Source organism: Aspergillus versicolor (assembly GCF_001890125.1).
Source record: "Aspergillus versicolor CBS 583.65 unplaced genomic scaffold ASPVEscaffold_8, whole genome shotgun sequence".
In the NCBI taxonomy this organism is placed as follows: domain Eukaryota; kingdom Fungi; phylum Ascomycota; class Eurotiomycetes; order Eurotiales; family Aspergillaceae; genus Aspergillus; species Aspergillus versicolor.
The window spans coordinates 923,135-947,863 of NW_024467531.1; the positions used below are offsets into that span (position 1 = coordinate 923,135).

At 49.8% G+C, this 24,729-nt stretch overlaps 5 protein-coding genes across 5 annotated transcripts; 2 read left to right on the top strand and 3 right to left on the bottom strand.

Moving 5' to 3' along the window:
* Positions 1 to 444: 444 nt before the first annotated feature.
* ASPVEDRAFT_55004 (DUF2461 domain-containing protein) lies at positions 445 to 3,453 on the top strand (the record flags this gene model as incomplete). The annotated part of the gene is made up of 8 exons (XM_040815005.1): positions 445 to 1,021; positions 1,092 to 1,207; positions 1,262 to 1,315; positions 1,401 to 1,420; positions 1,473 to 1,543; positions 1,841 to 2,043; positions 2,852 to 2,992; positions 3,364 to 3,453. 8 exons carry the CDS (start codon positions 445 to 447, stop codon positions 3,451 to 3,453), a joined length of 1,272 nt encoding a protein of 423 aa, XP_040670703.1.
* A 9,264-nt stretch (positions 3,454 to 12,717) lies between these two features.
* ASPVEDRAFT_823105 (uncharacterized protein) lies at positions 12,718 to 13,594 on the bottom strand. The gene has a single exon (XM_040817185.1). It carries the CDS (start codon positions 13,432 to 13,434, stop codon positions 12,928 to 12,930), a length of 507 nt encoding a protein of 168 aa, XP_040670704.1. The 5' UTR covers positions 13,435 to 13,594; the 3' UTR covers positions 12,718 to 12,927.
* Positions 13,518 to 14,908, top strand: ASPVEDRAFT_137354 (Zn(II)2Cys6 transcription factor domain-containing protein; the record flags this gene model as incomplete). Its single annotated transcript, XM_040807381.1, has 4 exons — positions 13,518 to 13,637; positions 13,774 to 14,073; positions 14,133 to 14,456; positions 14,534 to 14,908. 4 exons carry the CDS (start codon positions 13,518 to 13,520, stop codon positions 14,906 to 14,908), a joined length of 1,119 nt encoding a protein of 372 aa, XP_040670705.1.
* Positions 14,909 to 16,727: 1,819 nt separating this feature from the next.
* ASPVEDRAFT_823099 (serine/threonine-protein kinase) lies at positions 16,728 to 21,080 on the bottom strand. Its single transcript, XM_040817184.1, has 6 exons — positions 20,995 to 21,080; positions 20,267 to 20,922; positions 19,492 to 20,217; positions 17,583 to 19,432; positions 17,175 to 17,522; positions 16,728 to 17,046 (listed from the first exon to the last, which is right to left on the bottom strand). The coding sequence occupies exons 2-6, from the start codon at positions 20,851 to 20,853 to the stop codon at positions 16,814 to 16,816; spliced, it is 3,744 nt and encodes a 1,247-aa protein (XP_040670706.1). The 5' UTR covers positions 20,854 to 20,922; positions 20,995 to 21,080; the 3' UTR covers positions 16,728 to 16,813.
* A 768-nt stretch (positions 21,081 to 21,848) lies between these two features.
* Positions 21,849 to 22,978, bottom strand: ASPVEDRAFT_44478 (uncharacterized protein). Its single transcript, XM_040813052.1, has one exon. It carries the CDS (start codon positions 22,649 to 22,651, stop codon positions 22,115 to 22,117), a length of 537 nt encoding a protein of 178 aa, XP_040670707.1. The 5' UTR covers positions 22,652 to 22,978; the 3' UTR covers positions 21,849 to 22,114.
* Positions 22,979 to 24,729: the final 1,751 nt, after the last annotated feature.

The window sequence follows — 24,729 nt, forward strand, 5'->3', positions numbered from 1 at the left end:
CGAAATAGAAATATCCCGCATTCTTTGAAGAAGTCTTTCTGGCGGTGCTTGACCCGAAAATCCTTCAGGAAAAGTCCTTGGTGGGGTCGACACTAGTTGATTGCGAGTGGTCCTGCCGGGATCTCGCCCCTTCCACGCGGTAACTGCCCCAGAAGCTACCAGCCCCTTGGTCGCAAGTTCGTCATTCAAATGTTGAAACGCTCGAACCGCCTGAACTCAATCGGCAACTAGCCAGCGGCAGCCAGGCGCCTTGAAGAACAGCGGAGGAGCCACAAAGACGGTTCAAAAACGCTGCCATCCATCTCGTCTCATTCGTATTGCGCTTTTCTTCACCCAGTAGCAACCGTGTCTGCAGGACCAACTCCGGTCATATTATATTCGCTATACGGAGGTAACTTGAGTTCAACACCGCAGACGCGCGGAAAACTAACTACCCATCCCGCTATGCCTCCTCGATCGACCCGGGCCGCTCCCGCAAAAGAGGCTCCAGAATCGGCACCCAAAAGGCGCGCCTCTGCCAGAGTTGCTGGGGCTTCAAATGCGGCGCTAAAGAAACAAAAGTACGATTCAAGCGCCCCTGACAAATCCGTGAAATCCACCACCAGGAAAAGCAAGTATTTCCAGAAAGACGAAGCAAAAAAGCCGAAGCGCAACGCAAAGCGCGCGACTAAGCCACAGGATGACTATGAAGACGAAGAACCCGGGGATTCATCAGACGCAGACTCGGACTTTTGGCAACCAGAGCAGTCATCCACGGCCGGTAAAGAAGAAATCTCACAAGCCGTGAAAGACTTCGAGAACAACCGTGCGACCAAATCAGATGCACCAGGGTCTTCGGAAAAGAAGGATTTATGGAGAGAAGGTGTCAAGACCGGCCTTGGGCCTGGGAGAGAGGTCTTCATCGAGAAGCCCAAAGCAAGGGACCCGGGAGACGTTCCATATGAGGATAATACCCTACATCCCAACACCATATTATTTCTGAAAGACCTGGCCAAAAATAACGAAAGGCAGTGGCTTAAAGGTAACCATATGCACTGCTGCCCCGCGTTTCATTCCTTGAGGTCCATTACTGATATGAACACGGCTGGTAGCCCACGATGCGGATTATCGCTCTTCAAAAAAAGATTGGGACACTTTTGTTGAGACATTAACGGAGAAGGTCACTGAGAAGGATAGCACCATCCCGGAGCTACCTGCAAAAGACTTGGTAAGACTCGTCTAAAGAAAATGAACAAGGGCAGATGTACTAACACTAATTAAGGTCTTTCGTATACATAGGGACATTAGGTTCAGTAAGGATCCTACACCATATAAGGTATGTTGGTTTCCTTACACATCTCGGCGCGCCGTGTGAAATTCTTAAAGCACAATGTATAATTGACCTCCACTGCACGGAGCAGACACACTTCTCGGCTGCTTGGTAGGTAGATATTTACTGCTACGAAATGGTCATTAGCTGAGGTGGTAAACAGGTCCCGCACTGGCAAAAAAGGTCCTTACGCTGCATATTATGTCCACTGCCAACCAGGAGCCAGCTTCGTTGGTGAGTTATACACAATAAGCGCCCCCCAATTCACAAACACGCTGGTCATCCTTTCCTTCGCTATGTAATTATTTTTTTTTTTTTTTTTTTCATGGGCGTGGACTTTGTCTTTCCTGTCTTATCGCCGCTGATTGTTCTTTCCTGCGCCGGGCACATGCTTGAGGATACGTTGCTTTCTCTACTTGCACTTCCGCAAAATAGAGAACAAACTCCTTAAGAGTTGCAGTCCAAATATTACCACCCCGTGTACCATCATATCCGTCACAGTATATTCTAACAGTCTTTGTTTTGTTCTAGGGTCGGGGCTCTGGCATCCAGAAGCTGATAAGCTGGCGCTTCTTCGAGACGACATCGATGGGAACTCGCAAGGTTTAAAGACGGTTCTCAGGGAACACGGCATGCGACGAGAATTCTTCGATGGTATACCTGACGATGAAGACAAAGCTATAGAGGCTTTTGTTAGCCAAAACAGCGAAAGTGCGCTTAAAACAAAGCCCAAGGTAAGAACCTCTTTCATCACGTATTCCCTATTGTTTAAGACGAGAGACTACCGGTCTCACGTTTTCACATCCCCGATAAACTGAATTATCTCCTCTCGAAACGTAAGTCAGCGAGTGGTAAAGGTCTCGAGGCTGCCGGTATGGCCGTCACGTCTTTCGGGCGCGTCAGTCTATCGTGGGTTCGGGCAATCCTGCTTCATCGCACATTATCATCTGTTTGGCTCTGTTCATCATTGAATAAGGAGCGATTAGAAGACAGTAAGGCTTTATCTAAGTCTCGAAGGCAATGACAGCGTTGGTATTCAGGAGAATGCCGCAACGGCAATCTCAGCCTCGCCTTTGACTGGTCGACCATGATGCTCGGCGATGGGCATCACACCTATCCAATGGGGATCCAAAGACATGGATTGACTAAGAAAGATAGGGACGAAGAGACTTCGTGGCTTGAACGTGTCTTGCGACAATAATACAAGTGTGCTCCCGCATACACTGCATTATTGTTGATGTTCCAGCTTTCAAGTGCAATTGCGGATGGGCGACCCTTCTCGGGCCGTGTCTGGCTCTCCCTTTCCCACCCTGGAGCCTTGAGCCCGGCCTCTGGCTAGCCAGAAAGAGCCTTGTCTTGGGGCTTCTCCGGCGGGTTTTGGCTGTTCCTCTCTTCCTACCCGGTTCGGAAAGGCGCTTGCGCCGTCTATTCGCTTTCCATGGTTCACCATCTCTCTAGTCTCCCACCCTCACCCGAGATTACGTCGAATTTGATTTGGAACATCCATTTATTACAAGAGCTGACTCGTCTCCTTTTTCTCAGGGATATGAATACGACAATAAGAATATCCAGCTCCTCCGTTTACGCAGTTTCACTATTGGCAAACGGCTTCCAGACGCTGATCTCTTGAGTCCTGATGCCCAGGATAAAATCACCGCTCTCATTGGCATCATGGAACCATTTGTAAGCCGTCCTTTCTCCTCGATATGCACCCGGCTTCTGGCTTTCCCCCGATTCGGCCGTGAATTGCGTGCAATGGATCCTCGCACTCTGTATCTGTCCATTTCCCCTCTCCCTAGCGCCCGCTCGCCTTCCTTTCCCAGCTGTCTGCTGTGGTTAAGTCCAGAACGGCATCCACATTCACAAATCATCATGCAGATGAAGTTTTTAAGACTCTCCAACCCTCCATCCATGTACGTACTTTGTGAGAGGGAAAAGAGCTAATCAGGGTCATCAACCACAGGTCACGTATTTGAACAGCGTGGTAATGCCTGATCCAGCGGGGCAGGGCAATATTTCGTCTGATTCTTTGGAAGACGACTGAAATTTTACAGGTAATGTTGTTGACACCTCAAATCGACCGCGGTTATGACTCGCAGCCCACCAAAGAAGAATGGCCGTGCGCTATTTTGACATTTACATGATTAAATTGTTTTTGTGTTGTCTGTTTGTATTTTCGATTTATCTGCCTTTTGGTTAATAAAACTGCTACCAAAATATTGCGTGTTTTCAGCTTTTCGGTGGGCAAGAAGACGATTTCTTCGTTCTCGAAACTCCAAAATACATCGATGGCCAGGTTGTTTGTCACCAAACTCCGGATTTATAGCCACTCAGCTCTTAGCTGCTTTACCGCTAGTTTTGCCTGCAGCTAGTGGCCCTCGCGCAAAGGACTCGATACTGACAGGCCAAGACCTCCAACTTCAAAGAAGCCATTGTTGCTGTGCATTCTCTCACCTACTTACCGTCCGCGCGGCATCCAGACTGTCGGGCATACAGGCTCACTGCATGGACACTAGTCCACCAGCCATCTGTAACTCGGTACAATTCGTTCTCTATCCCTATAATAGACTTTGGCCCTCTGCATCCATGCCCAAGCCAAGTATCCCCTCATCAATTATGCATCAGCCCTCGGGCCTACCCCAGGAGGCGGGTGAATCCGTTATATCTCGCTATAAAAGACAATCTATCGTATTGTCATGGTGAGTACTAAGATATAATTACAAGTATGGAAGCAGAGGTACCATGACGCCGTTTTCTCTCTTAGTTCCTCGGGGTTGGGGATACCCGAGCTGAAAACGGCATTGACTGAATACCGTTCGTTACGTAGCCCTCTCCAGATCATTTTCGAGACGCAGTCAGATGGTCAGTTCCCCTCAATCACCGTCTACTCGTTATATGTGTTGATGGCTGAGAAGCTAGCCTTGTTATACCCAGTTGGCGTTTCTCGTGGAAAGCCACATTTAACCCAGGTTGTCTCCTGGTTGCTTCATCCCCAAATTGAAACCCCACTGGACATCTTGTGAAAGCCAGCACAATTGCTAAAATCATGTTCATTAGCTGTATTACTCTTCACATCGAGCAACTATCTTCCCCCCGTTCGAGATGTTTAACGGATAGCCTTAGGACCGGGGTATTTCCATTATAAACAGGAGCAAAGGACCTCCGATTCAAACAACCACTTAGTGCGCTGATGGTCCATTTTGGTTGAGGTAAAGCTGCTCTTGAAACTTCCTACTCCCCAATTATACTTATATTCAATGGTTTTTCGTCGAAGTGGTTTGAAAAGGCACCCTGTATGCGGTATTCTTAAGGAGAGAGCCGGGCAGCCTTTCCAATGAACGAAATACACCGGGGGTGAGATAAGACCTACGTATCTTGATGGCATGCTTGGCCCTCATCTGTGGAAATGCGTATTGTCATTCATCGCAATTCCCAGGTAGCAGATACCTTATCTGTCCAGAATATATGCGAAGTTTGTTCACGTGTACATGTAGACGTAGATACTACAACAGCGACAACGACGAATAGATATTATGTATTGGGGCCTTACATATGGAATCCATCAAGTCTCCAACCTCCAAACCAGCTGAAGACCCCAAAGGGCCAATTGGGTTCTTGTCCTAATTAGCATCGAACCCGTTCAAGCAAAAAGAAAAGGTATTTCCAAGTTCTAGTCCAGGCAGGCCTACCAAGCCTGGACGAATTCGGGATACATCCATGCATATCTCGCGATAGGATGGAAACTTCCAACATTGGCCTGCAAACCATACAATAGATCCAATGAGTTAAAGGTGACTCGCAGTAAATATGATGAACTCGTAGATAATGTCGTCCAGTCTAGAGCGTATAACTAGATATATAGTAGGTAGCACCGTAGTATGCAGACGTCTTAAAGAAGGAACCTATCTACCTGGCTGCCTTAAATACTTCAGGTGCGACTCCGCTCTTATCAAAAGTACACCGCGAAGGAGGCCAAATTGGTATTGCGCAGCCTTGGCAAGGTGGCAGTCATCATGGAGCGTATTTTTCATACGAATCCTCAGGCGCGTAGTCTCAATCCGCTTTCTACAATATGGTCCTCGCTTTTTTGAAGTCGCCTCCAAACTCTTCTGTTCAGGTATCTCTAAACTAAGTTAGAGTACTTAGTTACCGTGGACGAGTCTATGATGAAGCTTTCGCTCGGGGCTTCCCGCAGACAGAACCAATCTACCCCCTAAAAAAATTGTACAAGACATAAATCAAACTTCAGCCATATTTGGTTTATACTTCTATTAAACCGTGCGCCTGTAAAAAGCCAAAAAGGCACAGGAGGTAACAGAACAGGGTAGCCAGCCACCATGGTTATGACCCTGCTAGGGGGATCAACATAGTTTAGTAGAAATAATACGAGGCTCACGGAGCCTCGGAGGAAAGATCACAACGAGAGTTGGACTAGCGAACTGCCAATAGCCGCGACAATCGCAATGTCCGTTTCCAGACTTTCCAGACTTTCCAGACTTTCTAGATTATTCAAGATTATCGCCGACAGATAGGCAGTTTATCACCAATGGGATCAACTGACCTCAGCATTCAGTCATAAAAGTTTTGAGACACCGGGGCTTGGTTAGTGGATGCAATTTCCGGGAATTGTGGTTCGTAATTAACTCATCGCGACTCGTATAGTTAGAAGGTTGACCAGAAATAAATGAATAAACGAATAAATCATCGTCATCTTGCTCGTCAGTTTTTCCTTAGTGGAGAAAGGGGATCGATCATCGATGGATCTATCTGGATCGTCCGAGGACGACGGGTGCGATATCTTTACCGGGTAGTAGCCAAATATCTATGGCTCCATAATCCATACGCAAGCGCCGCAGGCTAAGGGTTCCCAATTGCCACGGTGGGTAAGTGGATAAGGCGTTGACAGTGGGTAGCTGAATTGAGGGTCGGTCAGTTGGTGGTTTATTTTGTCCCCCTCCTGAACACGTATGCGATTAGCACGGCATGCGCACTGACACGGGGAGATCGGACTGGGGAGAGTGGGGTGCGAGGCATGAACTCTGAAGTCAGCGTCCAAATTTCTGAGAGGAATTCAGCCCCGAATACATCTCTGGCGAAGAACAAAAGTCCCGAGGGAGAAAACCAAACGCAGCGCGACTATTGCTGGGAAACTTAAGGCCTGCTGAGAAAACTCCATGGCACCAGACATAAGTGGCTGTCAGCTTCGGCGATAGACCGACCATTTCTCGCTCTTGCAAGTCGCAAATTTTTTCCAGTCGGCCAGTGCCACACCAGGACCTGGATCATGGTGGCACAGCACTGATAGACAGACGATCTGGAGAATTCTCGGTACTGGAGCAAGATCGTCCATCGCTTGTGGATACCCAAAACTTGGAAATGTTCGCCGGCTACCGAGCATCATTATGTATTGTTGTTTTTCCGCTCTTTTTTTTTTTTTTCCCGGCGAGGTCGTGGGAGAGGGATCGCCGCTGTGTGTCCGAGATGACGGAGCCGAGCGACAGTGTAGGGTGGAATAAGGTCAGGCATGCATCAGCGTCGCAGCCTCTTCCTTCAAAGCCGAACGTGATGGCAAAGCATCACGCGATGGAAATTATGGCAGACAAGGCGAGATCTCCTGTGTGACCCGAAACATGATGCAGCCGATCACGGTGTAAAAGACGGCCTGGCACAGTGCAGTAAAATAGGTAAATTCCCCCTCGAGCTAAGAAAACAAACCCAATGGAACAAACGTCATCAAGGGCCAAAGGAAGTGTCTAGGGTGCTCTCAAATTTCGGTAGCTTGAAGCTCTGGATCGTTGAACATACTGTATGCAGGACGTCGTTTCCCATCATCTCGCCACGTCACTCTTTTTTTCTTTCAAGGGCACTATTCCTGCATATTTGCAAAATGCACACACGTCTTTGTGACTTGTACCCAACGAGCACAGACAGGTTTGGACCTGCCCTATGATGCTGGCCGTTCCCTGTCGTCGCCGTTGTCATCCACCAACCAGATCCGAAGAGTTGCCGCCCTGTCACCCACCACCAAGAGTTTCCGACGCACAGGCGGGCCAACAGTCATCCAGGAAGAGATAAAGTCAAGATAGTCTGTGAATTTGAGGACGCTCATAGGCTGCGAGGCAATCACATGACCGAAAACATATGCGAGTTGATCGATGATCACAGGCAGCGTGCTTTCTTTTTCCCTGCGCCCCCGGGGCAGCCGCACACTAGGTGGACTAGTGTACTACTAGCTCGGCAGTAGTGGAAGAACTAACTTGTCCGACTCTCGTCATACCGCCTCCCTGGCAAAACATTGTCATGTCAGGCCTCAAGAGTCGGACTTTCGTGCCGCGGGATCCTGGCTCACGGTCCGCTGCTTAGTATCATCCATGTATATTTAGCAGGTTATACACGTTGCCTCGGGGCAATGGAAGATCAGTCTAGAGGATAAAGAGGGCCTTGAAAAAATACAAACAGTAAGGCTGCTGACGTCCTTGGAGCGGCCGCCACCGCAGGTGGCTGGCGGTGAAGAACGTTTGGTTGTAGAGGTGGGGTCCTAGTGGGGAGTTCTGGAGACGAAGGACCGGGACGAGCTGAGCTGAGGAAAAGGCAAAGCCCAGCAACGCAGGTGATTGTGGCCTGTGGGTTCTGGGCCGCAGCGGAAAGACGCGGACGGCAATGCACCGAGCCGATTGGGATCGAAAAACGTGGCAAAAGGATGAAAAATAATCAAAAAGGGCGAGTTGCGACACCAGGCGTGTATCTTACCGGGCGCGTAATACCGTATTTCTGGACCGTTTCAGTGCCGTCTGGTACGGTATGGAAAGGCGTCCGAGTAGCACTGCTATGATGATCACAAAATAAGGTGCGAAAAAGAAGCGTCTTGGAAACGTGGGCAACGGCTAGGAAATAATTATAAATTTATAATGTGATGGAGTGAGGCTAGTGCGAGAGTCGACTTCTGTGGAACTTGTTATCTGGAGTTGACCGGGCTTATTGGCAGCGTCTTTTCAATATGTACGAGGCCGTCGCACACCGAAGTTTGCCCACATGCAATGCTGCAAGCTGGTTTTCCCAAACTCAAGCAGGCGAAACCGCCTCTGCAGTTCCTCCGGCATGGACAAAAGGACATCTCGAACTAAAGCACCTTGCTTCCGGCAAGGAAGTCGAGAGAGGGCTAGAGCAAGGGGCCTCGTAGGCGGAAGATGGTTTACTAGGGATGGCTCGGCCGGTGAAACCAATGAAGAGCGGTGAATTAGATGAGCATTCTTGTCCGGTGGTTGTCTGGTTGCCTAGCCATGGATGGGATTGAACCGGTGTTGCCCAGCAGGTCATAACGACGGATACACTTCGTGCATTAGATTGGCGGGAGACGGTGCGGGCCGTTGTGGCATGGGAAAGGCGACAATTAATTTTACTAGCGGGGGATGATCGAATCGCGGTGTGGTTGCCCAACGCCCTGACAGGCTGGCACAGGCACCTGCATTTCCAGGAGCGCGTTGAACTCTTGTTTCCGGGCGCGCAAAAAGAGCCATCCTTGTCGGTCGCATCATCAATGTGCGACCCCCCACAAAGTAGAGTGGGCACTAGCACCGTGCCCGACACGTACTCCTTTCAACCAAACCTGTCGTTCTGGGGAAAGTGTCCAGGTCACACGATCCAAGTCTCGGAGCAGGGGTCATGCTGGACGGAGGCCGATACCTCGCCCGTGAGCAGGGGTAATATTATGATGCTTTCATTGTGAGAAAGTCTGCCAAATGGAGGATGGCTTTGGTGGGATGCCCGAAAGTTTCCAAATGACAGGATCGATGACTTCACAGGGGCTGCCGCCCCTGCCCCAAAGCCAGACGGGCCTCACGAAGGCAGTGAGGTGGGAATATTACGACAGCAGCAAGGATCGTGAGCAGGCACAGTCAAGATCATCGTTATTGACTTGGTATTATTATTGCAAGGCAATGGGACACGCGATGATGATGGATGGGAATGCATGTCAGCAGACGTCCCCGCAACCGGGTTTGTCTTGATCACAGTTGCGGTTCAGCAGTCTGATTGGCAGGCCACACGATACTCCTCCTTCAGCTGGAATTGGAAACTGCGAGGCCGGCAGAAAATTCGAACCGGCCGAGTCGCGCTAATGCAACTTATTTTGTGAAGCCCGCGGCAGCTCCGTCGGTTGGAGAGTTTGCAACGCTCAGTCGCTCACCCCGGTCCCAGGACTGTAGCACTGGGAGGGAGCCCCCGCCACTAACACCAGACCCCTCTGCCCCTCCGCCCCTCCTGCCCCTCCACGATCAAAAGATGGCCGCCCTTCCACTCTGATTGAACAACCTCCGTCCATCCTCATCTGAACTGAATCCCCTATTGGCTACTATTGTATATCTCGGGGGCCAATGGGAGCCTGTAATCCAACTTTTCACCAGCCCTTGTGCGACGACACTGTTTAAAGCGGAGTGCCGAGGCAGACATAACCTCGTTGATCTACTGTGAAACCGGGTACTGGGGTCGTTGAGGCGCAAGACGAGAAAGGGGAAGTACACGCATCATCTTAATTGCCACCGGGAGGCTCGACGGATTTGGACCTTCCAGTTCCGGTATTCTTGTCGGCCCTCGCCTCTCCGTATCATTTGAATCCATGGAACGAACTGCTGAAGGAGCCCTAGCCCTGATGCCCTCGATCCTATAACCAAGTCGCAAGTTTACTGGTCATCGCCATAGGATTCGTACGCCTCGCTGCGGGCCAGGCCGTTACGTACTTCAGTTCACATATTCCATACCGTCATTGGGCCCCAGCGTGCTCCGAAGCAGACCCATGGGTCCGTTGGGATTGCAATTCTAATATTTGGTGCGGCGGCCCAGTGCGTGGCTTATACCATGGTTCAGTTTGTATCCGTGTCCCAATAAATTACCGATTTTGATTCTGGTTCGGAGCGGTCCTTTCTCCTGGGTCCAGCCGGTCCGTGCCAATGGTCAAACAGTGAACTACCACGTTTGGGGATGTTCTCAATTTCAAGCCACGGAGGACGGAGGGACGCGAGGTCACAAGAGGGCGCAGCTGCATTTCGATAGGCAATCATGATAATTGATTTCCTTGCATCGCGTTTAAGGCCGTGTATGCGTAAAAAAGGCATCAAAAACAGGGAATCGACGGCCGATGTAGAGCGAGCGCATGGTCGTCTTACTTAGACTCGAATTGCATTCAAGTTTTGCACATGCCAGCGGCCGCCAGGGATCGTATTCTTCCGCTGTCTATGCGAAGAGCCGTGAGCAAGCGCATATATTGCATGCTGGCAGGAGACCGAGCGAGAAAATGCCACAGCATGAACTGCAACCCTGCAATGCATCCGGTTTGGTAAGCAAGGTGAATATGCACAGGATCCTCCAAGTTCCGGGAAAGTCATGCTGGTATCTTTCTTATTCAAGCGAATCTCCCTTGCAAGCGTCCTTGCATTTGCAGTCGCCGTTCCAAACATGCAGCGGAGATTACGGTCTCAAGTTCGAGAGCAATGATGATAATAGAGAGGGCTCGTTTTAACTTTCTGTAAGGAGTTGATGTAGGTATGCGCGGGCTTCGGTCGAGGACGGGGTGCTTGTCCCTTGAATACCTTGCATACATCCGGAAATTCAGCGCCAGAGGTCGCTATCCCCAGTCTCCTTGAGTGTGCCTGGAGAGTCGGACTCCTCGCACACATATCGGGCGAGGACCACTTGGCCGGAACTCCGGCGGTACCGCAGGCTAGGCGATAATCTTGATGACAGCTCATGTCTCCGCTGGGTTTTTGTAGGCAGAATTAGTGGGCTGCAAAGCGTCAGACGAAAAGGGGACAAAACACGCGGTTATTGCGGTGAACCGAAATCCGGAACACTAGTAAAGTCAACCATGGTTCGCAAATCCCACTGGAAAGGAACTCGATGGGAGCTTGCGAAGACGGTGTCTCCTAGCGCGAACCAGGCGTCCAGAGGCGGTGGTACGGTACCAGCAATAATGCTGCAGGAGGGCGCGACTCGGATGGTGGTGGTGGTGGTGGTGGTTGTTGTCTGCAGCACTGGGAGAATCCAAGATCTAGGCTCAAACCCCAAATCAGAAAGTCAGCTTAGGCCAGCAGGATGATGCTTTGGTGCAGGAGGGAGTGCAAGCAGGACAGGGCAGGCAGAGGGGCCGCAGCGGCGCAGAGGCGACCTAACGGCTGAGACTCGAAGAGCCTGCGGCTGCACCAATCACCGGGCGGGAATCCGGCTATCATGATGCGGGTGGAGCCTCCCGCTCAGCGTGAAGAGAACGGGTGGGTATAGCACCATTATTAACAATTAACACCAGTGAGCAATGAACGAGGTCCTCGAGGCCCCTGCAGACTGCCTAAGTGCCCAGGATGTCTGGGCGGGCCAGCAATAACCACCCGGCAGCTTCTCGGAGACTGGACACAAGGTACTAATACGCAGTCGGTATTGTGTAAGAAACAGAGGTCAAAGAGCACTGAAATAGCTTGGAGCAGTGGGGAGTTCCGTCACGGCGCCTTTACCCGTCCCGGCGTCCCTTTCGAACAGACCGTCATTCAGGCTTCAGGCTTCAGCTGATCTCTAAATCCGTCTGGGTTCTACGGAGCCATCGCTGCGTTAGCGTCGGCTTGGGAGTCCTCATCCATGTCTATGGGTCGTTTGGCGTTGGGTACCGCGGTCCCACCCGCTGGGGACACCTCAGGTTTTCTGCTTCAGCCTCTGGCCTTCATGACCGCTTGTTTGATCGGTTGAATTTCGATTCCCTCGTCACTCCACTGCCTTGAGATCCTCTGAAGGTTGCTCCCGTTGCGGTGAATCATTCACTAGCGAGAGCACGGTTCGACTCTTCAAGCCTTGAGCCGTCATGTCGAGGCACTCGCCCTCGCCCATATTATGATCATTCGTATCCAGCGCAGGGCCAAAGACCCATCGACCCAGACAATCAATTGCAGGACGCATCCCATTTCCTCGTCCTTCCCCATCTGCGAGTCTTCCCGCCTTCCTTGCCTCCCGAACGGACCGGCGAGCGGCGACCCAGACTCTGAGATGGAGCCATTACCAGCTGGTCGAAGAGTTGGACTTGGACAAAAGAAATTTCTTGTAGTTAGTCGATTAGCAAAATACTCTGGACCTCTGCCATTGGATACTTTCACTTCTCTCACGATTTCGCTCTTTTCCCACGCAAACGAGATTCCGCTCTCTCACGTACCACGGGCCCCTTGAGTCGTCGTCGTTTGTCTGCACTGCTGCAGCAATTCGGGAGTAGTTTCAACAAACGCACTGTGCTTGGACGTATCCTGACACTTTTGCTTCGCACTACTGCCAGACCGGCTGGTGTAGTGGACGCCCTTATTCCTTCTTGCTTGCTGACTGCCTCTCCACTGGTGAGTCGAGTTCATTTTTATTTTTTCTGATTTATTCTTTTTTTTTTTTCTTATTTTTTAAATTCTTTTTTTTTCATTTCCTTTTTGTATCCCTCCTCTATTTTAATCTTGCCATCCGCTTGCTCTATCACACTTCTCTCGCACTTATAAACTGTCAACATTATAAGCAGAAGCCCGAGGCTCTTTTCCCTTTTTTTTTCCCTTTTTTTCCCTTTTTTTGTTCTTTTCTGCATTTCTGGGCTCTCCCTTTTCCTCCCTTTATATCACCCATCTCCTCCACCGCCTCTTCGCACCCCTGTCACTGTCCCTGTTCTTTTCCCTTCCATCCTCTAGCCTCATCCTCCCTCTTGGGTTTAAGCCATTCTTCAGCCCTTTCCCATTTTTCTCTCGCTGCATTTTCTCTTCGCGTCTGTTTCCCCGTTGGGCTTCAGGTGACCACGAGGCTATGCTAGCCCTGCACATCACCCGACGGACAAGCACTGTGATTTGGCCTCTTTTCTGAACTTGAACTGCGCATCCTCGCCTCTTATTAGCTCCTGTGTTATTATTCATCTCACTCACCTCCATTCGCTCTTCCAGCGGGCGATTCACCGTCTCCGTCCACCTTCCGCCATACGGCTTACGGCGCCTTACAGCGTTACATACGTACATACCGTTACATACGCAGCAAACGCTTTCGTTACGACTTGATTCTGACACTCCCCCCAACACCGTGCTCTGTGCTTTGAGCCCAACGACGCCAACGACGGGAGTCCCGACGCTCATACATCATCCTGCATCTCCCTTCCTTTTAATCCCCAGTCCGTCTCTCCCGTTTCTCAGGCAGCCTCTCGCCTCCCTCGTCTCCAATGTCCAATCCCCACGACTACAGCGGCCCTAGTCGACAGGGACAGTATCCACCGCCTCAGTGGAACGCCAGTCAGCCCGACGAGAGCCCTCACTACCCACCGGCCTCTCAATATCCTCCTGTATGTTTGGCTCCTTCTTTGCCGCTGTCGCTCTATATAACTATAACCACACGTCTCCCCCTGCAAATCCTCCGATCCCCTCAAGTCTGACTCTTTGCGCCCGACCAATACTAATCTAATGACTTCCTTCCTCCAGTATCCTCCAGCTTCCTACCCTCCTCCTCCGTCTGCGGACCACCAGTATCCCCCTCCGCCGGCGCAATATCCTCCTCAGTCGCAATACCCTCCTCAACCCAATATGGCTGCCGTTCACCCACTCCACGCCCAGCCAGACCCCTACCGACTACCCCCTCCTCCAGGTGCCTACCGTCCAGAAATATATGGTGGCCAACAGCCTCCGCCTCCGGCTCCTCCATCTGCACCCGGTGCGGTCGTTTACCAGGCTGCTCCGCGCCAGAGGACTGCCATCGCATGTCGCTACTGTCGGCGACGGAAGGTATGGCCTACTCAAAACAATTGCATGTTATGTAGTGGCTAACGGTTCGATAACGGTAGATCCGATGCTCGGGCTTTGACAGCAATCCAGATGGCCGTTGCAGCAATTGCATTCGCTTTAACCAGCCATGCATGTTTACTCCAGTCTCATCCCAGACCCAGGCCTTTGTCCCTGCTCACGCCGCCTACCCACACATGAGAAATGGTCAGAACGGAGGGCGCCCTGGGGGAGAGCCGGTTGTGCTCTACGGTGCGCACGGCCAACCCCTGCCTCCTCAACAGCAACCCCAAGCCAGTTCAGAGACGACGCTCCCGCCACCTCAGGGAATGTACCCTCCATATGCTGGTGCACCTCCACCCCTTACATCTGTGCAGCAAGATCATGTAGGTTTCCAATGACTCATCTCATACCTTACATCTGCTTTCTATGAGAAGCTAAACTCTATTTCTCCCTCAAACAGAGACCTCGCCGAGGCTCCGGCTCCGGGTTTGATTATCCCGATCCCACCAACCTAGCCCCTGTGACACCAGTCAGCGGAGCTCCGTACCAGCCACGTGCCGCTCCGTACTATCCCCCACCTCCGCATGACCGTCGTCCTTCGCCTCAGGCCGCTTATGCGTACGATAACCGCCATTCTTCTTCCCCTCACGGATCGCCTTATCCTGCAATGCATCCCCAGAGCGCTATCACGCCTCCGCCAACTTCAACTCCGGGGTCTGCCCCACGGAATGGACTAAATGTGCGAGATATGCTCAACCCCGGCGAAAACCCGGGCCGCTCTAGTACCGATAGCGATATGCTCAATGCGTTGGACCGCCGGGGACTAGGCCAGTAGGCAGCTGAATAGTGTTGATTAAACACGGCCCTTGGAGGGGGTGATGGGGTGAAGATTTGCAACGGCAGAAAGGTTGTATCAAGACGGTGGGGCTCGGCGCGGCTCGCTCGTGTGCAGGTCACACGCTTCTTCTTCTTCGCTCCTCTGCCGGAGGCCCATTTCGACATTCCAATCGGAGACTTGGATGTAGAGAGAGATCGGAAACCGGAGATCGGGAAACAAAGAAGAACAAAAAAGAAAGGAAAAGAAAACTTGAAACAATTGGCCAAAAAGACCTATCACAGCAAAGCTTCATAACATAGTGTTGCTTCGCCCCGTGGATCTATTTCTTTTTGGCGGGATCGAACGGAAACATATTTCGTTTCGTATCGTCTAAGGCTGATGTGAAGCAGCTGCGGTATCAGAACGAATTGTGCTGGCACAATCTACAATTATGGTGTTGACATGAGGGCGAAATACGCTAATTCACCAACTTGGTTCGACTCTTGCGAATACGCGACAACATGCGGAATCGCCGCTTGGATACGCCGCTTGGCTCTTATCCTGGTTTCGCGGCTTGTCTGCGGACGCTAAGGCGGTCTCTCGTCTCACATCAAATACCAAGAATACCAATAAAAAAAAAAGAAAACAAAAGAAAAAAACAAAATCGCCCACGCGGATACTACGTGGGTGTTGGAAGACAAGATTTACGACTATAAACTATTTCGGGGCAACCTGTTAATGGAAATTTTCTCCTGTCGTCCACAACCAGCTATCTATGGGCATCACTCCAGGCTATGGATCTTCTTGGGATTGACGCTACTCTGGAGCTGGGAGGAAGACTTGCATCAAGAAGGCGGTATTTTGCGTCTGTTATCACGAAGCGAAGACCGGTGCGGAATTCTGCTTTTTAGCCGTCGATTTGATCTGGAAGGATTTCTGTGATTTGCGTGGCATTTGTCGATCCAATACGCTTTGTTCATTCTGTTACACTTGCAGTATATTTCGGGTGGCCATCTGTCTTTGCGTTAGGCCTTTCGCCTACGGTTTTGTATTGTTGCATTTCAACCGTTCATTTGGGTGGCTAACTACGTCGTCATTTTGCGAAAAAGGGAGGCTCTCTCTGTTGTTTACTGCCCGTTCTAATCTGTCTTCTATATCAATATCTCTTTTATTTTACCTTGGGAGGCTGTCTGATCATATTTTAACTATTTATCATTGCAAACCATGATCACTATCTATTTTTTGCACTATCTAGCATATCCCTATCCTGCATGTACATTGCTGAGTATTCTAGGCCTTAGATCCCTTACATATAAGATCACATACTTCTTCCTTTTCTCTCTTCATAAGAAGGGAAACTTGGCAGGGTGTCATTACATTAGATGAACCACTAAACACTAAAGTACCGCTCGCACATACATGAAGAAGTAACCTAACCCGTCTTTCCGAGAAACACAAATGAAATGGAAAGGAAATGTATGAAACGAGCGTCAGAATCGACTACCTAGCCCACGGCTAGCTAGTTTCCAGTACGTAGTATGGGGACTACTACTGTGGCTGTGTCAACTGCGTCAGCAGCGGGCCCTCAGGACGGCGCCGGCTACTTCGGATCCCCGGGGTTGGTGGGGTTGATGAGAAAATCACTTGCTGTATGTAGTATGTATGCATGTCGGTTGAGGGGAAACGGACGTCGTATCACCGGATTCAAATCAAGCCAACGCAAGCCAGGCAAAGGAGAGGAAGGGAAATAGATAGACAAATATATCAATAATCAAAAGACCAACCAATAAAGCTAGCTAGTTAACTACTTCAATCAAAAAAAAGTATTGCTATGTAATATGAGATGATACAGCCCAAGCCAATTGAACGAATGAGAAGGGCATAAGTGATTGAGTAGGTGGATGATTTCGGTATTGAATGCAATCACGCATTGGGATACGGATCGAGAACCTGCACCATTTTCTTTGCGCGGACCGGGTCCTCGACTACCAGGCTGCGCTGTTTCATGACCATGGAGAGTGTGTCGACGACTTTGTTGAATGAAGACGCGGCGCCGCGCTCTTGTCGGAACCGGACAAGGCCGAGGTTTTCTTGTCGGCCGTCTTCGATGACTGTATAAAAGTCTGCAGAGAATTCAACGGGGCGGAGGTGGAGGACTGTTTGGAGTGGCTGTTAGTGAGCTTCTTTGATTTTGTTTTCTCTCTTGTCGTGAAATAGGTTTGAGGGTTGGTCTTGTTCTTTCAAGGGATGAGAAGGGAGAGGAGAAGCCGTAGTAGATACGTACAGTTTGATTCGCCAACTCGGCCGTAGATAATGCTGTGAGCTTTATCTAGGTAGATGTCCTCGATACCATACTGCTTCCATTCGCGGAGAATTTTGTAGATCTCCTTGCGGCCTTTGATCTTGGTTGTATTAAGAGGTACGACCCGCGTAGCGGGTTTGAATTGGAATACACGGGCAAACCAGTTGTTGCTTCGCCCACCGGAGCGCCGACTTCGGCGAGACTTGAATTTCTTGGCCCCTGGTTGTTGCGTTGTTTGCTGTGGTTCCGGCTCTAATTGTGGTAGGTGTTGCTGTTCATTATCAAGACGGGCATCAAGGAACGGGGGGTATGGGGTTGTTGGTCCGGGGTCTGAGCGTGAGGATTCAGTTAGTGAAGGTCAATAGATGAGGTTAGTTAGTATTGACGTACAAGGATTCTTGTTTGTCTTCCTTTTCATGAACTTCCAAAAAGAGCTCTTTGGTGTGTCCGATGATGGTTTTCGGAGCTTTGGTGGGCTTTCCGGCGCTGTTGTGGTTTCGGCTGTAGGACGGACTTCATGGACAATCACTGTTGCTGAGCTTGGATGTAGAGGCTTAACAACCCTAGGTGATTTTCTCGCGATATCGTCTTCAATGTTCTGGGATTTCCTAAACCAAGACCACTTCTTGTGGTCGGAGGTTCGTACAGCACTGCGTCTGGGGGACGCTGGATGTTCGTCAATTGGGTCCAGATCGCAAGGGATGCGAGAATGCCTATGAGTAGATGTTGCTCGAATGACAGTGTCAAATCCCACATCACTCTGCTCCGAGTGTGTGCGGGTCTTGCCGACTGTCAGAGGATCGGCTTTGCCCATGGACTGAACGGAGCTATGAGGCACCATTCGAATTGAGCGTTTTCCGCGGCTAATGTCACTTCTTCGACTGCCTGCAGCAGTGGATCCAGAGGCTTGTCTACCATCCTTCCCAGCATTCAGGCTGTCTGACCTCACGGGTATCGTGTTCAGCTGTTCGGACACAATTGAGAGTCTGGCGGTCTCGAGTGAGGATCCAGAGTGTAGGTCACTCGTTGAACCGCCGGAGTCCTTTTCTCGGCAATTCTTTCCATGGTGCCGCAGTTTTTCTTGTTCTATCAGCCGATCAAGATGGTTGATGACTGTCGTAATATACCCCGGGAGGTCTTTGGAGCCATCCTTAGTTGAATGCTCGATGAGCTTGCGGCGGGTTTCTTCTAACTCCTTGCTGGCTTGGGAAGCCTTCGGCGATGGCACTGGTGTCTTTTCTGTGATACAGATAGTTGAGCTTCCATCATCCATCTGGTGATCCGATGCCCCTGCACTAGCCATTGATACCGAGGTAGCAGGAGTTTCTGACCCTGCGCAAGTGGTATCGGTACATTCAGTGGACAACGAACTCCCATTGAAAGCCTCTTCGCATATCTGACTGAGTTCGTGTGAGACTTTCCGCGCATCGTCTCTCCAGATGAAGTCAGAATTGTGTACCTTCCGTTGTACATTGTGTTTGACGCCAACGCCAGCACCGCGGACCATTGTTGGCTGAGCCGGCAACATAGGGCTACCTTGTGGGTCTGAGAACGGATCATCTCCAAGCGATGATAGGAGACTTCCTTCGCTTGCTTGTCGTCTGGGGTGAGGCATCTTCGCCCTAACGGATACAGAACTTTGCGAACGGTTCCTATTGTGGCGGAAGCAGACATTTCGCTTGTAACTGGCTGACCGGGGGTTGGATACGGAATTCGGCACTCGACGTGAAGCAAGCGAGGTCTTTGATTGAAATGACTTGACTGAACTGACTCTTGGCCTCTTTTTCCGCACTATCTTGAATGGGGGGCTTTGTTGGCTTTCGACTTCGTCGTAGTCAACGTCGAGGAATGGGTTTGAGGGGTCATTTTCAACTTGGACAGGTTTAGGGCTCGTCTCAGGCGCATCTCGGTGAATGGTGACACGTGCGTACTGCGGTGACTTATCTGGCACACGCTGGAAAGGTGATCGGAAAGGGTCGTAACTCTCAACTGTACATGGTGATTTTGGTTCTTTTAGGGAGGGCTTGCGTTTGCCAGTTTCTTTGGCAGCTGGGGTTTGCGCTCGCCTTCGTGATCCACTTTGCGAGCGGCTTCGCAGGTGCTTCGAAAGCCGGGCCTGTCCTCGTGAAATGTGGTGATAATCACTTGCTGAATACTTTAGAGGCTGGCCTTGGTAGTTTTCCAATTGTTCGTTCCTAAACTTAACCAAAGCATAATAGAACATCCGTTCCTGCGTTACCCTATAGATCGTGTGTTAGACTGGATTGTACACTTGACATAATGTGGAGTAGACCCTTACTCAAGGCTTAGTAGTCTCTCGATGAGCTTCTCTGGTTTGACATCATGCCACAGAGTTTGCAGATTCCTCAGCAGATCCACATCAATGTCTTGTCTTACAACTGGCGGGCCGCAATCCTGGGCCGTCAGAGGAGGTGCGGGACCTAGGTGATGATTGCTTATAGCCTGGTGAAACTTTTCGTACTTTTTCAGCAACGGATGCCGCCAAATATCCCTCATGCTGATGCGGTCATCTGGCTTTTTTTGTAGGATACGCTGGATAAGGTCTGCTGCCTCGTCACTGATATTCGGCGGGATCATGTAGTCCCCCCGTCGGACAAGTTGCAAGGTAGTGTGAAGATCACCTCCATCAAATGGGAGGAAGCCAGTTAAGAGCGCGTAAAGGATAATTCCACAACTCCAAATATCAGCACTGGCGCCCCTGTACTTGCGGCCATAAATAATCTCCGGCGCCGCATAATGTGGACTTCCGCAGGAGGTATTGAGCCAGTGCCCTTCGGGCTGAAGGGCAGCCATTCCAAAGTCAGCGAGCTTGACATTATGTTCTCCGTCCAACAGGATATTCTCCGGTTTCAGGTCTCGATGGCAGATGCTGAAGCGATGGCAATACCCAAGGCCCGCTATTATCTGTCGGAACAGTCGAACTGCTTCTTCTTCTGGCAGTGGGCCATGATTGGAAACGTAGTCGAAGAGCTCGCCCCCTTCAACGTATTCCAGAACAAGGTACCTAATCACTGTCAGCTCTATAGAGATTTAAAACACTCGGCTTTACCCACAATTCCCCACGATTTTCCCACACGTCATATAAACTTATGACGTTAGGATGCTCAATGAGCTTCATGATTACCACTTCACGTTCAATGCCAGATGGCATCTGCCTTCCTCCACCTCCAACGAAATTCCCCGCGCTTCTATCCATCGCAGCAATGCTGTCGCTCTGCGATATGGCAGCACATTTCTTAGATACGATCTTGATTGCCGCTGTTTGGCCTGTGACTGCATGTTTCGCGAGTCTCACCCGGCCAGTCGCCCCGCTCCCAAGTGTCCTTCCCAGTTGCCATGGTCCAACATGAGTCTTCCTCTTTCCCTTTCCCGAAATAATGGAGGTAGCCGATATTGTGGAGTTTCGTTTAGAACCCGCCCTGGAGTCGACTACTGGCGAGAGACAAGTCTTATCCGCATTGCTCTGGGGCGACAAGGGGCTAGTCACGATGGACATTGGTTCCGGTGAAGTCAGCATGTATTCCTCCCTCATCGATGCTCGTTCTGCAATTGGTGTTTGGCAGTTGTTAACTCTGCTGCTGGCATCGGTTAAGGGTGATCGCACTGCTCTGGAGTAGAAATTAGGAGACGACTCCTCCATTGCCTGGAAATACCCTAACACGACGCGGATCTCCTATCGCAAAGGCACATATGGATCAATCGTGGTGTACTATTAATCATGTCAGTTATAACTAGGCTAGACACCATATGGGCGCTATGGGCTTCAACTGCGGGGGCTTACCACAGAATATGAATTATTGTAGGTGCCAGAACATAGAGGGACGTGTACTGTTGTAGAGATAGATACCCGATAACTGATTGATCAGTTAGTGCCCTCAAATTGCCGTCGAATCGTCCCTGCTCGTTAGTGGTTAGTAGTCGCAAAGGCGTCGAGCAGGTGAGAACCGTTTAGAGAGACTGAAAGTCCTTCGAGGCCAGAGATGGCGGAAGAAGGCTCTCAGTCGTCGCGGAACGGTGTTGGGAATGATACCAGTCCGGCATAGGCTCAGGGAACCCTTCCAAAATGTCAAGCAATTTCCTGCAAAAATGCTACCAAAACACATGCCCAAGATCCGCCAAGTGCAAAACCAGGAAGCTGGAGAAGTTAGGCATGCCACAGAGAGGCCAGATTTTGTGGAATGGACCAGTGTTCAGATTGAGGTGTTTGTTTTGAGCAGGATTCTTCTTGTTCCCCCGTCACCAAATGGCATCACACTGAAGAATGTGTTTTTTTACTCAACTATGAACATCAATTCCTACAGCATCTATGATGACGACTTTTTTAGACAGTTATCGAAGGAAATATGACGATAGTGTTGCAGCGATATTTCCAACCTTTATCGGTTCAAGAGGGACCACGACTTGGTGTGATTGCGACTAGTGTTGCCCTGGCGGTCTTTCGGATATTGTATTCCATTTAATAACAGAGATGTCCTTCAAAATGAAGGGATGTTTTAATCTGAATTGATTTTGTTCAATCAGTATGATCAACACGTCCTGAAATCATACCTCGTTCACAACACCCGAATATGGCATACCAATAATCCCAGATGCAGCAACAGAAAATATCCGATAAGCTCTCATTACGAGTTCGTGTCTTCGTTGTGGCGATACTCAAACCACCTTCTCCAGACCGTGCTGCTTTGCTTGAGTTTAGAGCACAGGGGCGAATATGTTCACCCAAGGGCGAAAGGGATGCCCATCCAAGTTCCATCAACATACCCAACGGATCAAACATTCCAACCGTCCAAGAATACTGTCAGCTTTAATATCTTAAGCATAGCTTAGTCCGTTGCAATTTGCTGGGAATTCATAATAATAGCTGCAAAGTATTTACTCTCGTCATTCGAGGCGCAAATAAATCACCAGTGCTCCTCCCCAATATCTACATCCTCAACATCAACTCCATCCACAAACCACCGTCCTTCACCATTCCCGTCAGGTCCAAGTAGGATATCATTTCCGCTCATCATCCGCTTACGCATTTTTCCTGTTTCCCTATCGAATGTCCAGTCTTCAAGTCCGTAGCATCGCTTCCACCGCATGGAGTCACTGGCATCCTGAAACTCGTACCAGAACTGGACAGCGATCCGGTCATCGGTATACGAGAAAAGTTCTTTTCGTAACCTGTAACTCTTTTCGCGGTTCCACTTAGCTGTTAGAAAGTCGATGATTCCCTCTGTTCCGGAGAAGAATGAGCTGCGGTTGCGCCAGATGCAGGTCGGTGTGTATGCCTGGGCAACGCGTACGGGATCTCTGGCATCCTGAGTAAGCACGAGGCTATAAACTATTCGAGTTGTGGAAGATGGAGCAATAAAGACCGTGTGGTTGTTCAAATATGAACTGCAAGACTGCATATAAGAAGGGGGTGAGGGGCCATGCAGCCTGGGTTTGAACATGTGGGAATGTGATATGCAAGGGATGGAGATGGATTGGCATTTCTCGCCACGAGAAAAGTTCAACCGCTAACAGAAACGGTGATAACAAGTACTACTTAGAAGAAAATGCATGGAAACAGAAATGAGAAAATTGATCAATGCAGATTGTAAAGGCGTTTAAAGTTATAGGAGAAACCTGAGAAGTTCTTACTGGGTGTTCCAGAGGTTTTGGGCTACCTTGACTTTCTTCCTCGCTGTTTCTTCAGTAAAAGGAGGCTTGAGGTCCGCCATGATTACCACGGAACTGGGGTGATTGAATCAAGATAAGTCAAGGACGGATTGTTCATTTATCAATGTGCAATAGTTAGTCAAACACGTCAGTGATATATATAAGCCTCATCACGTGCCGTGGCTTACGGTATGCATCTTATATTAAAGTAACACCAAGGAGGAGTCGGGGTTCATGGTTGGTCAGAAATATATATCTTGGAGCACCGCCGGGTATCTTCAACACCAGCCAAGAAAGAATTGGGGTCTACCAATGGTTGGGTAAAATATGTTGGCTTATAAAGCAATATAGATGGACGGCCAGTTAGTTATATGTCACTCGTGTTTTTATGGTCGAACGGTCTGGTTCGATAAATTATATAGTATCTTTGGAGTACATCTTATCAATTCAACCCAAAACATTGTTTTTTAACCATATCTCTATCAATAGACAACTGTTTCTGTATCATTACAAAAAACCACCAATCTGTAGTTTTCCTGGAAATGTTGTTCCGTGCTTTTGTATATGTATTTGTATACAGAATGTTTTGCAGTTGCATGGTTTATCTCTCACAAGAGGGGAAATGACATCAACATAGACATACTCGCCATATGACCATATAAAGGTCCCGAGATATCTGGAATTACTGCAAATCAAGACCGACCGAGTATTCTTCGTCTACCGAATCACCCGGGGGGCAAATCTTATCAGATTTCAATAACCGAGTCTAAGACCCGATGGCGGCTCGGAGAGTGGGGGACAACATTTATTTCCGGTGGCGAGCAGTTAGCTAAGGTAAACACGGATACCTATCGCCGAGCTCGCCAGGATAAAAAGAGCATTTATGAATAATCTATAACACCCTGTTCCAGAACCCTGAATCTACAATTATTAAGAGGACCATCTCTCGGGAGGTCTTCGGAGCTGGGTCCCGGAGGCAACTCTCGGTCGGGGGCCACCACGTGAATTTTGCACGTCTATCGGAGGGGCAGCGCTCGGCGGTAAATACTTCCTCACAATCTCTGACAGAAAATGGCAGGCGGTGGGACATGATTTTTTATTTTTTATTTTTACTTCTGGCAAAGTCGGGATTGGAAAAGGTAACCTAATCACTTTCGCCGCTGACGCGCCTCAGGCACAGGTCAGTAAGGAGGGGCAAATTCAGAGATCATCCTCAGGCCTGAGGACCTTGGATATGTAGTATCGACGGCCCAAAGACAGGCCTTATGCGTCATTGAGCCAATGCCACACGCAGCTTGAAGTCCCACTCAACTTCAAAGCACCGGGGGAGGGGTTAGTAGAAAGTGCGGTGTGTACTGTGAACCCTGTACTCGAGAGTAAATATGAGACATCGCAATCCGTTTTCGCATTATCGAACTGAATAAACAGACGAAAATGCCACGTTGGAACAGGTGAAATCACAGGCTAGAGAGTCCTGGTGATATCACTCGGTTCGAATTAGATTAGTCAATGTCGTGGTCTAGATAGCATAGTATTACTATTGCGTGGGTGCGGCGCCGAAGAAGGCACCCATGGTGGGGGGATGAGGGAGGAACTTAGTAAGGTGTTGGCCTCCTGGGACTCGGAACTTGAGCAATTGGCGGGGCCTCAGTCTCGGCCCTCTTTCTTGATAATACAGACCGGCGAATCATCGACAGGATTCGTTCGGTATCCTTCTACTTCGGATCACCTCACTATGGATGGCGTCTCTGCTGCTCGGAACTGCGCCATTCCCTTCCTTTCTCTGGAACGAGCGATCTCCAACGGCAACTCTGGCACTGTTCCTATTTAATACCCACCTTCCCTCCCCTCCCGATTCTTCCTTTGCTTT

Bases quoted from the DNA above. Each gene is read 5' to 3' on its own strand.
- ASPVEDRAFT_823105 (XM_040817185.1), bottom strand. From the start codon at position 13,434: ATGAGCGTCGGGACTCCCGTCGTTGGCGTCGTTGGGCTCAAAGCACAG.
- ASPVEDRAFT_823099 (XM_040817184.1), bottom strand. From the start codon at position 20,853: ATGGAGGAGTCGTCTCCTAATTTCTACTCCAGAGCAGTGCGATCACCC. The intron at 20,218-20,266 runs GTGGGTAAAGCC...GACAGTGATTAG, and splicing joins TGGGAAAATCGTGGGGAATT to GTACCTTGTTCTGGAATACG. The intron at 17,523-17,582 runs GTACGTCAATAC...CCTCACGCTCAG, and splicing joins GAAGACAAACAAGAATCCTT to ACCCCGGACCAACAACCCCA.
- ASPVEDRAFT_44478 (XM_040813052.1), bottom strand. From the start codon at position 22,651: ATGTTCAAACCCAGGCTGCATGGCCCCTCACCCCCTTCTTATATGCAG.